General features: G+C 37.4%; 1 protein-coding gene across 12 annotated transcripts in view; it reads left to right on the plus strand.

Annotated features, from left to right (window-relative positions):
• Positions 1–17,592, plus strand: part of MIER1 (MIER1 transcriptional regulator) — a 71,705-nt gene that overhangs the window by 2,980 nt on the left and 51,133 nt on the right. For 3 of the 12 annotated variants that reach the window (XM_023549493.2, XM_003411248.4, XM_023549495.2), the window contains one exon: positions 12,855–12,879. In XM_023549493.2, the coding sequence (XP_023405261.1) occupies positions 12,855–12,879 (25 nt within the window). Of the gene's footprint in view, positions 1–1,238; positions 1,316–2,584; positions 2,734–12,854; positions 12,880–13,012; positions 13,050–17,592 lie in introns of those variants that run through there. The other 9 variants (XM_023549489.2, XM_023549491.2, XM_023549490.2 and 6 more) reach the window with 6 other exon arrangements.

Below are 17,592 nucleotides of genomic sequence, written 5' to 3' on the forward strand. Positions count from 1 at the left end.
AAGAACTAGGGGTAACCGAAGTATCAAGGAGGTAAATTTTGGTTTAATAAAAGGAAGAGTTTTCCAGACATTAGACCTTTTTTTAAAGAAGCAGCCTCTTCATGAGGTAGTGACAGCTGCTGTTTAAGCATAGGCTAAAAAGCCTTGTAGTGAGAAAGCATAATGTGGGATTCCCATCTCAACAGCTAGAGAATTAACTAAAGACCTCTAAAATCCCATCTGACGTTAAGATTCTGTGACTAATCAATAGTTAATTTTTACACGTTTGATATTGAAGAGGGTAAGCAATAGTTTTGAGAAAGACTTTCATTTCCTTAAGGTGGCTTCTGAAATTTTTAAAGATTTCACTACAATAAAATATAATGTGTTAACTGATTACTTACAGTATTAGAGATTGTTTCCCTGTACCTTTAGAATATCTGAACCTAACCAAAAAAAAAAAAAAAACAAAACCCGCATTTACCAAAAAAGGGAGAAAAGTGTAGAGGAAACTTTCTTCCCCAAATGATGATGCCATTTAAAATTAGTAAAATTGCAGCATAATATTAGTAAACTTAAAAGTCATTTATCAATAAGATATATGCCCATTCAAATATGTCAGAACTCAGTTTTCCAGACAATTTCAGAATTCATTCGTAGTTTAAGGGGCTGTGATTTCAAATCTTTATCAAGATTTTTTTGATGGTTTAACTGAAGCATCTAAGATAAACAGGCTTAAGCAAGCAAGTTATTCTTTTTCCTTATATTTTGACAACATGTTTACATTTTCCTTTTGGTATCCAGTTAAATTTCATATATCTACTTTTTTTTTAAATGGAAAATTCTCCTTTATTCCTACGGTATAAAGCCTGAGTTTCTACCTCTCGGCCTCTTATTCTTTTTATCTTTTCCCACCTCAGGTCCATGTGCATCCATTGTTCTTTCCTTCAGTTACTTCCATCAATTGTATCCATGTGAAAACTACTTGGAAAGGAACTGACATTTTAAAAAGTTTTTTTTTTTCAAGTCCAAAGGTCTAACATAAATCAACAGGGTTCAACTCTCAAACTATATAAAATATATATATATATACCAACGCTAAAATACTTATTTCCCCCAAGGAATCTTGAAAAACACTTTAAAATAAATATTCTAAAAAATCAAATGAAAACTGTACAGTACAGTTAATGGTAAAAAATGTTTGTAGTTTGGGAACCCTAAAGTTTTCCTTTCTCTTCTTTCCCTTGCTTTTCTTTCAGTAGAAAATGTGCATCAGATGTTTATGTTTAATTGGTTTACAGACTGTCTGTGGACTCTTTTCCTGTCAAATTACCAGGTAATGTCCTTTCACTTAGCAGCTACTTCATATTCCTGTAAATGCAGTTTATTCGTGCACAAATTATTATTGGACATAGAGTTTCAAGTTCATGTTGAATCTTTGGAAGTAAGAAACTGCTTGATAGAGTCTAGAATTTTAAGGGAATACACATGTAATTTAACAGCCTCCCTCATGTTGTGTTGTAGTAACTTTAAGAAAATTGTATTGCGTACAATATATTGTAGCACTGGCACCACATTGTTTGGAGGGAATGATTCTCATATTTAACTGGTTGATTTTGATAGCCATTTTTGAAACTAAAATTAAGAGGAACTCGAACATTAAGGGGGGAAAAGTCTTTTGAAATAAGAACCTTTTAACTTTTGATTTAGTAAAATATGTTAGTGCATGTTTTAATACCACCTTTGCATTTTTTTTTTTGCATTAGCCAGTATGTGTCTTAATAGTGGAAGTGAAACGTGTTTGCAATCGTTGGCCTTGGCAGTGAACAGAATGGGCATCAAGGCCAATTGGCAGCACATTAAAAAGACAGGCATTTCAGGGGTTACTAATAAGATTCTCCCATATGCAGTCAAGTAGGAGATTGTTTATAGCTATCAAACAACAGCTTTTCAGTATTTTACTTTTTTTTTTACTTCGTCTACTGCAAAATTCAACTCGTGTTGCTGCTGGCGTCACAGAAGTGGAGTGAGGAAAAAGCAAATGAGATAATGTGGATGGCCGACTACCGGTTTAGTACACTCCCTTTTGTTAATCTCTTTGCTTTAACCTCCCTAAAGATTTAGGGATGTGGGATTTTACATTTCCTGTCGGGAAACAACCTCGAGAGAAATATTTGTCAAGGGATAACTGCTTTCAAAGCACAGTACTTGCCGCTGTTGCATCACACCAACATCCGTTTTCCAGCAGCTGCACTTCAAAAGCGACCTACGTGTAAAATATAACATTTTTTTCCCCACGATGGGCTGGACGTGGCTCGTTCGCTGCCTGTCCTCGACTTCTCTGCCCCATAGAGCCCCTTCCCGGAGTTAGAACCGCGGATCCGTAGAGGCGGGGAAGGCGCCCAGCGTGGAGATGCCTACCTCCCCCCACACCCACCTTGGCTCCGCCCCCTCCGCGCTCTTCCCGGGGAGGGCTGGCCGCGGGGTCGCGCGCGCGCGTCCCTATTCCCGCGCGCGCTCTCCGGCCTCTTCCCTCCAGTCCAGCCCTGCCCGGGCGCCGCGAGGGGGCGGAGTGGGGTGTGGTGGGCGCGCTCGGGCGGCTCCTGCGCGCTCCCGCCAAGGCAGCCGAAGCGGGAGCGGCATAGGCGGCAGCGGCAGGAGTCCCGTTGCCGAGTCTCACATCCGGGTTCTGGCCGTGACCCAGCTGCGGCCGCCGCGGAGATGTGACCCGTCAGTACGGCAAATATGGCGGAGGTAAGGGAGCGAGCTCCCCCTCCCCGTCCCGCAGCCGGGCGCCCCCGGGCCCTGGCCGGGGAGGAGTGGAGTGGGCCTGGCCTGGAAAGGCCCAGCCCTGTCGGCGCCACTGCCCACCTGTTGTCCGGAACAGGCCGCGCTTTGGGCTGGAGCTTTCCCTGGAACTTAGTTGGGATGGGTCCGGGGCGGGCGGGCGGCGGGGGGGGGGGTGGGGGGGAGGAAGCGAAGGCGTAGTTGGACTTCGGGGGCAGTTTGAAGGGTCGGGTGCTGCGTAGTAGTGCGTGCTGAGAGGGGCGGGGAGGGGGAGGGGGCCCCCGTCGGGTAAGGGGTCCGTGGTGCAACTTCGCCGGCCGGTGCTGGGGCAAGGAGCGGAGCTGCAGCTTCCTCTTGCGAAGTTTCTTCCCTCCTTAACCGAGATGCTGTTGCGTCCTTCTGCGTCAGCCTCATCCGTTTGCTGCTGACATCCAGTCTGTGTAGGTGAAAACGTTGGGCAGAACGGTCTTTGATTAAATCTGTTATTTTCTTGGACAGGGATAAAATGAGCGTGGAGAAATTATACTGGCCGCTCACAATCCAGGTCTCCAGGTTGGGGGGAATCTCCGCATTTGTGCAAACAGTTCCATTTTGCCCTCAAGGGAAGTACCTCTTTTTCTCCCTTTACATTCCGGGAAAGTTACTTCCCGTCTCTTTTCCCCTTCACTTTCCAGGCTTTTTTTTTTTTTTTTTCTTCTTCCAAATCATTACTAACGACTCTAGTCTCCCTCCTCCCCTTGGGGGAAGTTTTTTGTTGTTCTTGCTTTGCTTTTTTTCTAGTAAATCAGTTCCTGAAGTTCCCTTTCTTCGGTGGTAGATTATTTTACATTTTTGGGCCTCAAATGAACAACCATTGTAAATTTATGGTTAATTCGAGCTTAGTATATGCTACAGGAAATTTTAAATTTTGACTCGGATTTAAACCTTTAAACTTTTTTTCCTTATATTTGACTTTCATTTTTCTTTACATCCTGGAGTTCAAGAAGAGCTATAATCAGGACTTTTATGTCTTTGAAATAAACGACTCCAAATACTTATTAACAAGGCATTTCTTTTGTTTGAATTACGGTTTTCCTGGTCTCAGGCACCCAAAAACAGATTCGGGAAGTAGGTGATTTTATTTACCATCCAGCCCCCAATTTTCGTCATTTGCTGTTTGCTAAATGAAGACAATAGTGAGTTCTTTCGTCAGTACCATAATATCTCCTTTTTAAACTTTGGAATACAAATAACGTGGTTAGATTATGGGGGAAAAAATTAAATTCAAAGGCTTATTCATGTACCTGTTGAGTAGAGGGACCTGAAATTTATCTTCTGGCATTCTCTCTCAGGAGTTTCTCCGTGCAGTTTCAGGCTGCACTCCATCTGCTTGCCTTAGAGAAAATGGCTTTATATTTATGTCTTGGCTTATTTACTGTTAAAGAAGGAGGAGATTTTACCACATTAGGACTGTTCGCTGCCAATATTCTTTTTAAAAACACTGAGTATTTCTGATTTAGAACTAAATTTAGGTCTTAGATTTATTTTCATGTTTAAAGAATTGTGTTTTCAAGGCACAGGAGTTGGAGAAAACAGTCTTCTGTTTGAACTCAGTGTGACTGGGTTTATTCCACTAGGTTGAAAGTCACTAGTTGGATTTTAGTCCTGTTGAAGTTCACTCTTTAATGTCTCTTTCCTTCTTACGGAAAGCAGTGGGGCAGAGGTTGGATAGTTGGATTTCTATTTATTTTCTAATATTTAGTTTTAAGTGGACCACCTTTCAGTGAGTGCCCGGTAGATAAGGAGCAGTATGCTATAATTGATGTGGTTTTCTTCCCTCCTGGTGCAGGTCAAGAGTGTCTGTGAAATGATTTGAACTTTAATTTCTGTAGTTCATATTTTAAGGCAAAATAGCCTAGTGTATATAAGATGTAGTGAAACTTAAGATTTAAAAAACCATACCCAGAAATTTTAACTGCTCAGAGTACTCAAAACTCAAGATGTAAAGTATGGTGATGTTTTTTGTTTTAGAAATTAAAGACGGCTGCATTAATGCAAGATGGTGTTGAATCAGTATTTTAATCACTAATGATTCTCTGATATCTTCTAGTGTATGTTTTAGTTTTCTTAAAGTATTTCATCACCTGGAGAGAGTAACTCATGATCTGTAGGAATACATGGATGGTTCAGTTTCAATAAGAAATAGTCCAAATATTGTTTCAGTGCATTTATTTAATGACCTGATAATTTTAAATAATTTATTTTGTGTATTCTTCAAATACTTGTAGATGGTTCTTTTGATAATGAATTTGGAGGAAGAGTGGAGGAACCTTTTTGGTTATCTGTGACTTACAAAAAAAAAAAAATGAACAGATGAAGGAAGAGGTCAAAAGCAAAATCGATTTATAATTTTCCAGGTTTCAATATTTTAGTGATTGGGATGATTTGAGACCAGTGGTTTTTAAAAAAAAAAAATATTAGATGAAGGAAAAATGCTTGGTTTACTGAGTGCTTTTATGTGCCTTTGTGTAAGCTTTTGGTAGATTCGTTTTTTTTATGAGGCCAGTATAAAGTGACATGTAGTAAAATAATTCAGATGCTGAACCATTGCACTTTTGATCAAGTAGACCTGGAGATTGAGGCTGACTGGTGAAATAACAGTAAGTGGAAAGCAACTGTATGCATTTATTTGATAAATCTGAGGGGAAAACGGATTATTAAAGAAGAATGTCTCCAGAGAAAAATGTAGGTGTTATGTTTCTGGGTTTTTTGTTGTTTCCTACATAGGCTAATGACCCTACCCTGTTTTACTAGAAATTGGTAAATTTTGAATGCAGATTGTTTCAGACGTGAATAGACTAGAAATTTTCATACTTGTCTCTGATAGTTGTAGTCGGTTCATAATAAGTATGTATTATAATGTTCATCAATCATGGTAACATTAAGTACAAATTTAATGTGGGTAAAAGAAATGGCATATGCTTTCCTTCATACTTTTTTGTAATATTACTCATTGCTTCTTAGTTCCTAAAATGACTTACCAACCTAAAAGGAGTCATTCCTAGTCTCACTTAAAGGAAGAAAATTATAGCATATGCAAAGTTTTATGAAGGCGGGAGGAGAGAACAAGAGGAAGAAATAGTTGATCCTTTGGGTTTTATAAGGAATGTAATATAGGGGCCTTTGGGAATTAACAATTTGTCTTTTATTTCAGATTTTATAAACACATAACGGACTTTCTTCTCAAGAAAAAAAACAAAAACCACAGTGTAGTGCAAGTCATGTCTTTTTACCTGTTAACTATTGCCCCGTTGCTGTCAAGCAAATTCCAACTCTTAGAGACCCTATAGGAAAGAGTAGAACTGCCCCTCAGGATTTCCAAGGAGCGGCTGGTGGATTTGAACTGCCAGCCTTTTGATTAGCAGCCAACTACTGCAACACCAGGGCTCCTTGATATTTCTGTGATATAAGTAGAAAAAAACTTGATAGGCTTCTCTATATTATTTTAAGTTTTCGCTGTTTCCAAACATGATACATGATCTGTGTACTCACTGTCCCATCTGTCCATTCATTTCTCTTAAACATAGAGTCTTCCCTAGCATTTTTTGAGTGTATTTGGATTTTCTTTTTTAAGGGAGTAGCATCGTGTTGACTGTTACTCTTCAAAGTGTTCATTTCTGCTCTTAGCAAACCTTGTTTAACTTAAGTGAATTTCGGCCTTAAATAATTCTCTTTACTGGTAATGAAATTTTTTTTTTTTTTTTTTTTTTTTAGCATTTTATACTTTAGCACCACTGTTCAAAGTAATCAAGAACACCAGTGCATGAGAGTCCTAAAAAATTGGGAGTAAGACTCCAAGAACTGATAAGGTGGGAAGGGCTTAGTGGGGGAAATAGAGAAGCGATTCACTATCACTCTGGTAAGACTAATCAGTTTTCCAGATAATCCAGAAATAAAACAGTGCTGTTAAAACTTTTGGATGTGTTCATGTAAAGTAATCAGCTATATAGAAATTTCTTGCTTAAGGTTCAGATTGAGTCCTTACATATTTCAAAAGATTTACAAATGGATTCAGAATTCATTGCAGTGATAAACTGTGTAAGTACCAGTCCTTGGCCTGGACTCAATTGACTTATTCTGTAATTTTAGAAGAATGACAGTTATAATTATGCTTATGTAGATATGAAATTCATAAAGTAGCACCTTCAAAAAGCTTTTTGAAAATTAAGATCTTTTCCTAATAGTCGTAGATTTAAAAAAATAAATTCAGAAGAGTCTTAAACAGGTCTTATCCAGTTAGCTAAGTACTTCTTAGTGTTGTGCTTTTTGAGCAAGTTATAATAAAAGTAAACAGCTTAAATCTCTAAAGAAATTGAACTAATAGTGAAGAAATCTAAATCTCTTCATAAGAGACAAAATGAAACTGCAGAATTTAAGCCATTTATTTGCCTTAGGTCATGCATTTAGTCTGTGGTACAATGAAGATGGGAATCCAGGCTTCTGAATTCCTTATTTTCTGTAATACTGTTCTGTCCTCTAAATTATTACTACTGTAATAAATTTGCTAATTTTAATTTCAAGAAGTTCTTAAACCTTTTTTATACCCCAGTGTTTCTTGGATTAATGGGAAAGTTGAGAAGCTTAGTTTTGTTTGGGGGGAGAGGGATGGCAGGACCGTGGCAGAGTACTCCTGCCCACTCCACCCTGGAGGAGGCCCCCAACTCTTTCCTGGCTTGTATCCAAATTGTTGTGAAAATCTTTGATTTAAAGTGTACATAACTAAGTGATGGTAACATTTAAAGAAATGGTGGTGAAATTAGTTTGAGGAGAAAAACTAGTTGAAGTCACTGAAAATATGCTTTTGATTGCCATAAATAAAAGTGCCTAATGATGGCTTACTGCTATGTCATCTTTTTTTATTTTTGTAAAAATGATGGTAATATTCTAGTCTTTTATTCTCCTAATTCGTAGCTTTCCTTTGTATGAGACGATTTCCCACTATGTTCTGGAAAAATGTAAAAAAGATACGAACGTATCTGAGGCATTGAGTATTTGTTACAGCTGTTAGCAGCGTGGTCAACTAAGTCACACAAATATATGGTTGAGGATGTCTTGATATAAATGTTAGTAGAGTTTGATTTTGTCTACTCATACTCTGTGTGTGTTTACTGTAATGTTTTCCATCGGAGATAAAACAATTACACGTATATCAATAGAAAACAAGGAGACTTGTGGTGCTGTGGTTAAGCTTGGCTGCTAATTGAAAGGTCAGAGGTTCAAACCCACCAGCTGCTTCTTGGGAGAAAGATGTGGTAGTTTCCTTCCGTAAAGATTTTACTCCACTGCCGCTGAATCCATTCCAACTCGTACTGACTTTATAGGACAAAGTAGAATGGCCCTGTAGGGTTTCCAAGGCTGTAAATCTTTAAGGAAGCAGACTGACACTTCTTCCACAGAGCTGCTGGAGAGTTCCAACCATTGACCTTTCTGTTAACAACTGAGCACTTTAACTACTGTGTTACCAGGGCTCCTTACCGGGAAGATTAGAGCCTTGCTTTTGATTGCCCCTATGGAGCAGTGCTACTCTGTCCTATAGGGTTGCTAGGAGCTGGAATCACTCAACAGCAGTGGGTTTGTTTGTTTATTTTTTAATAGAAAACTAGGTAAATTTTCAAAATTAAAGATTTTTTAAAAAATGGTACCAAACACTAGATTTTCTCAAAAAACAAAAAGTAAAGGAAAAAAATGAAGTGGGTTGTAATTCCTCACGCTAACCCCCCATGACTTTGTTTTTTCTTTTTTTAATTGTGCTTTAAGTGAAAGTTTACAAATCAAGTCAGACTCTCATACAGAAACTTCATATACACCTTGGTATATGGTCCTGGTGGCTCTCCCCTTAATGAGACAGTATACATCTCTCCACCCTGTATATCCTGTATTCCTCCTGTCCATTCAACCAGCTCCTGTCCTCCTCTGCCTTGTCATCTCCCCACCAGACAGGAGCTGCCCGCATAGTTTCATGTGCATGACTGTGTTTTTAACAAGAAAGAGTGATGCGTGCGAGCAAGTGGTTAAAAAATTCCAGTAGTACAGAAAGGGATAAAATAATAAAAGCCTCTTCTCCCTGGCTGTTCCTTATAGGTAAACATTAACAGATTCTTGTGTATCCTTTTGGGAAAAAAATTTTTTATACATATGGCAGCTTAATTTATTTCTTGTTCTACCTTTTTTTTAAAAAAAAAATTAAAAAACTCCTAATATATGTTTAGCATTTTTTTTCTATGTTAGCACAAGCATCTTTTTTTTTTAATGGATTCATAGTGTTCCATTGTTTGGAAGAACTGTATTTCATTTCTCACTAATAAAATGATGGATTTTTGTGTTTTCCCTAGCTTTTTACTGTGACCAACATTTTGGGAATGAATGTTCAAAAAATGAAAATATGCTTTTGATACACTTTTTAAGGTATATTTGTAGGGTAAATTCATATTGCCAAAATGGTTAAACCAATTCCTATTTCTACCAGTAATGTATGAGTGCACTTTAAATATATTTTCATCCCAAATTTTAAGTCTTCTTTACTGCTTATATTTTATAGTTTGAGTTTTTTGTAAAAACGTATTTTGTTGTAAATGAGTACCAGTTTAGCTTTAAGTTTTTTCCCATCCTTCTTCCCCCTTTCTCAGTTTGCGGTAGTAATTAACGGTAGTTGTTACAGGCTTTCCTGGAGGGTATTTGTTAGAGATACCAGTTCCCAGAGAGACATGGATATCCATCTGGCATGATAGATGACAGCTTGTACTTACATTTTAAACATGCTTTGAACATGTATGAAAGCTATTAAAAAAAACACACACACATACAAGAATGAGAAAGTGAGGGAGAAGGAGGAGCAAGGTAAAAAAGAAATTTTTTACATAGTTATTTCTCTGGGAGGCGTGAAGGGAACAATAAGGAGTCAGAGGTTGTAGGTTTCATTTCTGCCTTCACCACCTAGCATGGAACTTTGGTCAAGTCACTTTATCTCCCTGGGCTTGCTAGTCTATAAAACTGAGGTAGGCAGGGCAGGTATTATTGCCAGATTTATAGTTATGTTCTAGTAACTGTATTCTCACACCTTTGAAACTGTATAGAACTCTACGAATTTGAAAATACATAGCATATAAGGTGGCTCTGTTGGTTCCTTTCCATGCCTAAATAAAAAAGGCTCTCATTCCATGTTGAAACTTCCTATGGTACTAAACTCACATTTTATCTTGAAAGATAATTATTTTTAGCTGGGCAACCAAAAACTAAACCTGTTGCCGTTGAGCAATTCTGACTCATAGTGACCCTATAGGACAGAGAAGAACTGCCTCGTAGAGTTTCCAAAGAGCAGCTGGTGGATTCGAACTGCTGTCCTTTTGGTTAGCAGCCGAGTTCTTAGTCAGTGTATCACTGGGGCTTCAAGCTGGGCAAAGTAATGTTTACAATACGAGCTGTTTTCAGAGGCCAGATTTCCAGAAGCTGATTTTTCATTTAATTGGATATAATTAGCTTTGAGGAAATGGATTCCCCTACCCCCAGAATCTGATACAGTGGAATTTTAGAAATACTTCTCTTCCCCCTGTACTAATTTAAATATACCACCAGCGAAATCATGGGCCTTTAAACCTTCCAGTATGTCTGATGACACATGATCATTAATATACTTGGTGTTCTACTTCATGCCAGTTGGACTTATAAATGGTACCAATCTTCTAAACATTTGATATTTTAATGAATGGGAATTATTTGAGGTCCTTTTCAGAACGTTAAGGTGGTAACTGTTAATAAAACAATTAGTATGGTATTTATTGGCATTTAGTGCTCTTAGGCCTTTTACACACTACACAGACTCCATGCATAATTGTGTCTCTTTTCAATATCTAACGTAAGTGAAAAAGTATTTTCTGTTCTTTTGTAGAGTAACTTTCTTGTATATCAGGAAGTCTTTTTTATCAGAAACTTCTTAAATGGAGTATTGGAGTGTTGAAAAAGAACTAAATGCTCAAAAAACTATTTCTTTTAAGCTAATTTGTAAGAAATGCTGGTTTTTCTTGAGTGTGCCATGGAAATCTATTCTAAAAGTTTGCTTTTCTACTTTGTGGATAATGAACCTGGGACTAGATAAAGACAGTACCATGGCTGTAGTCTTGCACAGAGGCTGTGCTTACACTTGGGAAATAAAGTATAACTGCATGAAGCACAAGTAGGTTAATATTTTAAAATATTGATTTGCAGTGTAATAATTTTTGTGGTGGTTAAATCCATTTTGAGCCAGAAATGTGTAGCTCTCCTCAGAGTACGTTAAAGCTAGAAGCCTGTCAGTGTCACCCACTCTCCTGCTTCCATTAGAGGAGCCAAATTAAAAAGCAGCAATACTATATTGACTGTTTTGGAAAAATAATCTATAAATAATGTAGTGGTATAACACTGGAGGAAACCCTGGTGTTGTAGTGGTTAAAGAGTTTGGCTGCTAATCAAAAGGTCGGCAGTTCCAATCTACCAGACACTCCTTGGAAACCCTATGGGGGCAATTTTACTTTGTCCTATAGGGTTGCTATGAGTCATAATCAACTCAACAGCAAGGGGCTTGGGGTTTTTTGTTTTTTGTTTTTGGTATGACATTGGAAATATACTGGGTACTGCCACTCTTTTGTTAGTACTTATATAGGCAACAACCGTTCATTTCCTGTATAAGAATTTAAAGGAAAAAATGGGATCCTTGAAAAAGTTTCAAAAGAACCTAACGTAAGTCACCATGTGAAATCTGAAACAGCATACTTAGTGCAGTAGCTTAATGTGGACGATTTTCAAAAGGGAGTTTTAACACCTTGTAAGAATTTGTCTTAGATACCTAGCTTTTTGAAAAGTTGGGCATTTTCCCCATTTCTTTTTGTTCTCCTTGCCTTTCTGCTGTATAAGCTGAAAGAAAGAAAATACTAGAATATTCCTGTCTCTCTGCTTTAGCCTTCCACCATCTGTCTTCTGATGGTCACAAAATAGTTCTGAATGAATAGGCAAGGTTTTAGTTATAAAGTTCGTGTCATTTGAAGCATCTTTTGAATTTTTGTTATTGAATTGGTCTTGTAGGACCTCTTAGGGGATTTGTTTATGGTTATTAAATAACTGAATTTAGATGAAACGGATACAAAATGTCAACTGGTAGTGATGTGGGTGAAATAATTTGCTACCAGTTATATCTTTAAACTTTCCAAGTGTTTGTGATTAAATTTATGAGAGGTAGAATGGTACAGTAGAAGGACTTTATAATTGCTAGTCAGTGTGATCTTCTATCAGATGACCCAACCTTTTTAGACTTAGCTTGAAAGGGTGCTAATTCTGTGACAACTTCAGAGTATGTTGTGTAATAGTAGAATTAATCCTGTGCACTGTTTGATGCTTAAGTAACATTTTAATTTTCCCTTCTGCTGTCTTACAACCTAATTTTTATTTAAAATTATGTCTTACCTTTGCTTTTGCCTCCCCTTTTGCACACATTTTAAGCTAGAGATCAGGTTGATAGCAAACCTTGTGCGTAGTTTGCCCTGTATCGAGAGGAGAGAATCCATTTCAGAAAATTCCAAGACTAAAATCATACCCCTTAAGCAACATATTTTATGAGATCCGTATTTGCTTTTAAAATTTGAGTCAATTCCATATTATTTGTTTCTAGATTCAGGAGTGTTTTGTTTACTGTAAAAAATGTAACACAGCATTTGCCAATTTAATGTTTTTCACACGTACAATTTAGTGACACATCAGTTTACATTAATCAGATTGTGCAACCATCACCAATATCCTTTGCCAGATTTTCCATCACCGTAAACAGACACTCAGTGCTTCCTAAATATTGGCTCTCTCTTCCTCCCCAGTTCAGGAGTGTTTTTGACTTTATCTCTGTGCTTAAATATAATGTCACGGAAAGGATTATACAGGAAGTGTTAGTTTGTCTTAGGCAGTTCAGACATTAAAATAAACTGTTGTAGTATTTGGTATTATATTAGTCATTGAATCATTCCTGTAATAATTGTTTGTAAAGATTTACTATACAAAAATGCTAATATATCCTCTTTTTTCCCCTTCAGCCATCTGTTGAGTCTTCAAGTCCAGGTAAGTATTTTCTATATTTTTTTATAATCTTTTTTTTATAACATTTGTCCTGTTAGTTGCGTAAAGCCTAGAGGAGTTAGACTGTCATCTGACTTGCTTTTCTTCTGAATGCTTCTTTTCTCTGGGGAAAAAGAAATGGATGAAATGTTTGACTGCCCATGAAAGTACAGGTGAGGCTGCTGTGAGTTCACCCTCATGACTATTTTGGGTTCATTCTCCCCCTCTTTCTCTCCTTTTTTCCCTTGAATTTGCCACATTTATTTCTTAAAGTTTTTAAATAAGTTACTTGGTTTGAAGTATAGATGAAAAAAATTTTTCTAAAGGAAACATCAGTGAGGTTAGAAATATTTGCTTATGTAGGAAATTCAAAGTGTTTTATTTGCGAAACATTCTTAATGCATTTAATGAGGGAGGGGAAAAATAAGCAAAATATTGAATATTCAGTACTGTAGATTAGGGAAGATTTCAATGGGATCAAGCTTTATTCTCTATCTATCTAGGATTTTTGCATTCTCCTCCAAATATCCAAAAACCAAGCCCACTGCCCTCTAGACTATTCCACCTCATAGTGACCCTATAGGATAGAGTAGAACTGCCACATAGAGTTTCCAAGGCTGTAAATCTTTACGGAAGCGGGCTGCCACATCTTTCTCCTGCAGAGCTGCTGGTGGATTCAGACCACTCACCATTTGGTTAACAGCTGAGCACTTAACCACTGTGCCACAAGGGCTCTTCCTCCAATACAGTACAGATTAATTTTTCCTAACTTAGAGGTTGCAGACTGGTGATGTTTGGACTGAATCTGGGCCACAAATATATATTTTTGGCCAATTCAGCGATCTTTTAAACAAATCTGGATTTAGGCGTCCCATGATGAACTGGGGGATCTAGTACCACTGAGTACAGCCTTCTGTGTGGTAACAGTTGGTAAGCTAAATAGCAGTGAGAGAGAATCAGGTACTAGTTTTCTGCCTCAGTGTCCATGGTCTTTACCAAGAGAGGTAAGACCACATTGTGCATGAACCGTGCCGGTTGAGGAGCTGCCGAGAATAGCTGTAGAAAGTGTGAGAAAAGGAGCCCCCTGAGGCATGGTAGTGTTTTATTTGGAAACATTTCCCATATACTGAATATTTAGGTATGATGCATGCCACATAACTGAATTTTTGGAATTACTGAAGCAGTCACCTTTCTGGTGTTTTAAGTAGAAAGCTTTTTTAAGCACTTACGTAATAACATAAACCTTTTTTATTGGCTCACAGTCCTTTTCATGAACAAAAATCGTACTCTGTGTAGTATAATACATCAAGTAGGAGGTGGACTAGATTACCTCCAGGTAGCTTAGAAATGACTAGTATGCACGATTTACAGTTGATTTTGTCTTTATTTCAGCTGAAAATGTCTTTTTAGTATATTACGGAGTAAAATGTATCAGGCTTTGTGACATTTCTGCAGCTCAAGGATTTTTTTGTTTCCTGGTTTAGAAATATGTTCTGGATGGCTGAGGTTAGGAATAATCTGACCTCAGTTAAGTATTTGATTACCATGTCCTGTTCAGGATATGGAATTGTTTCCAGTATTTTTTTCTCTTACACACAAACCATTTCCATTGAAAAATAGATTTTATTTATTTTTGTTGATTGTTGTTATTAATATTGTGATAATTACAAATAGTCTGAGTTGTAGATGTTTTTCTATGTAGTTTTGAGACATGTATCGGGTAATGTATAGATACATAAAAATAATTACTCCAAAAGTGATACTAAATGACTTCTCAGCACCCATTGTGTTTGAGTCAGGCTAGGCTGACTGAGAGAGTGATGGAGCTTGAAGAATACAAATATCTTTGATGGCCCTTGTTGTTAACTGCTGTTGAGTCCACCCCTGACTCATGGTGACCCCATACTTAAGGGAATGAAACACTACCTGGTCCTGCTCTATCCCCATGATCAGTTGTGAATCAGACCATTGTGATCCATAGGGTTTTCATTGGCTGATTTTTGGAAGTAGATTGCCAGACCTTTCTTCTTTGTCTTAGTCTGGAAGCTCTGCTGCAACCTGTTCAGCATCACAGCCACACATAAGCTACCATTGACAGGTTGGTGGTGGCTGCACATGAGGTACATTGGTCAGGAGTTGAACCCTGTTCTCCTGCATGGGAAGTGAAAATTCTGCCACTGAACTGCCAGTGCCTTTGTTGATGGCCTTTACTACTTGGTAAATGCTTATACAAATAAATCGAATGTATTCTTCCAGATTGTTTTCAGTCTGACAAAGATCTTTTGAGTAAGACAGCATTTGTTATACTAGGCTTAAGTAATGCTAGTTGTAGACAGGAAGATTGGTGAAGAACATTAGGAATAGAGTCTTCATGTAAAAGAATTTTGGTTCCGGATGAAATGCTGTGCCCTCTGTAGCATCTATACTTTGGAATTGATGTCAGTAATACTTGTCATGTGACCCAGTCTGGAGGCGTACCCAAGTGGCTTGTCTACAACTCCCACCATGCAAATCAGAATGGAGGCACAAAGCAAGGCATTACCTCTTAACAAGTAGTCATTAAAAAAAAAAAAAACCCATTGCCATTGAGTCATTTCTGTCTCAGAGCAACCCTGTAGTGGTGAGGAATTAGGGAGGGGGGTATAAAAAAAAAGATGAGTAAATGGGTACACATAATAAACGTAATTCATGCTTTGAGTCTTAGAAAAGGTATACTTTTTAGGACTTTTGCAGTAGGAGAAAATTTTATGACAGAGCTGATAATTTGCTGTAACCCTGAAGCAAAATATGTATTTACATGAAGCATCAAACTCCCTATTCTTAATAAATTTATTATTGGGGTTTTTTTCCCTAGGAGACAGTCTAACAATGGGCCTGGTAATTGACAGAAAGGAATAGCATGGTTAGTTTGTCCCAAAGAACAAGATAAAAGGAGGCCAGAAGTTAAATTAAGCCAGAAAAAAGTTGAAATTAAAAGTTTATAGGAACAGTGCAGTATATATGTGGGGAAAGAAACTGGAGTGAGAAAGGAGAAAAAGTTCACTTTCGTTTTGTTTTTTAATGTTGTAATGGCAGGGGGTGAAGTGGCAAGGTTTCAGATATAATTGCCTTGGCAAGTAATGGCAGAATATGTGGGATTTCATATGAGCTTAATAACACATATACTTTAGTGTTATTTATTCATGAGCTTGGTATTTTTAGTTGGTAAAAGTGTAGCCATCAGTAAGTTGTAGAAATTAAGCATAATTATATTCTACAATATTTGCATTGAATGAGAATTAAGATTAGGATAACAATATAATACAAAGTGTTGATGAAAGGGGTTTTTTTGTTTGTTTTTTTTACGGTATTTCTGCCTCTGTGGAAGAAGAAAAGTCTAGCTTTTGCTATTGCTGTTAGGTACCGTTGAGTTGGTTCCGACTCACAGAGTAGAACTGCCGTGTAGGGTTTCCAAGGGGCAGATGATGAATTTGACCTGCTGACTTTTTGATTAACAACTGAGCCCCTGTGCCACTGGAGCAGAAAAGTATAATGTAAGCTGTAGGAATAATTACTGACTGCTAAGTGTCCCAGAAGTTTCCTGAGTGAACTGAAAAGTTTTGGGAAGGATAGTTTTCCATTTGAAACTCAGAAGAAAGGGACCAAAAAAACTAAATTAGTGGTTTTCAAACCACTCCTATGAAACCCTTATACACAGTCCCTCAACCAGTATTAAGACGGCTTACTAAAATTATGCCAAGCTTTAATAATTTCCAGATGAACATGCTTTTCTGAATGTTTTTCTTTTGTAAATCTTTCTAAAACTTTGACAGTTGTTAAAATAACTCATGTGTTCTATAATCTAGTATAAGATGGTATCTGATTTGGCAGAAATCCTGTATTTATTTTAAATTTAATATCTATATTGTGTTCTTCAAAGAGCACAATGACTTCTAAGAGCTTTGCAACCTGATCTGGCTTATAATTCACTCATCCTAAATATAAAGCCCCTCCTTCAGTATTCTTTGAGGCAGAGTATCTACTGTTGGTGAGACTGTGACTTAAAGGAAGCTAAGGATGCAGTAAAGCACGGGCTTTGCAATTAGCAGACCCAGGATTCAAATCCCATTTTTGCCACCTACTGGCTGCATGAATTTAGGCATGCTGCATAAACACTCTAAGCCTCATGTTTTATCCTTTTTTTCCTTCTTTAAATGGGGTGATGATACAATCCTAGGATTGTTTGAAAATTAAATGAGATAATGTTTGAGAAGTGCTTGAGCATAGCATCTGGTACCTAGTAAGCACTCAAAAGATGGTTCTTTCTCTGAAAATTAAATCCAGATTTAGCAATAGCCAGATGTGGGCATATTTTACAGTGTGTGTGTGTGTGTGTGTATGGCAGTTCATATATACTCGTATGTGTGTATATGTATGTATACACTTACATCTCCAGCATTTACAGTCTACAATTAGAGGGCTTGATTCTGTTGAGTACAACAGTATTCTCCAACCAACAGGTTAAAAATAGATTATTTTTACTCATCAGTTACCTCCTAGATTATTTTCAATGCTTTTGATAAGAGCTCTGTATGTGATTTTACTTTTACACTTTATCCTTAAGTTATTTCAGATCTAAATCAACTAAGTTAGGGACAGCTACTTAAATATTAGAATATATTTTCATGGAAGTACTGATAAAAGCATGACAATCTGAGTGTAACTCTACTTTCACTT

This window comes from Loxodonta africana, chromosome 3, assembly GCF_030014295.1.
Source record: "Loxodonta africana isolate mLoxAfr1 chromosome 3, mLoxAfr1.hap2, whole genome shotgun sequence".
NCBI classification, from domain to species: Eukaryota; Metazoa; Chordata; class Mammalia; order Proboscidea; family Elephantidae; genus Loxodonta; species Loxodonta africana.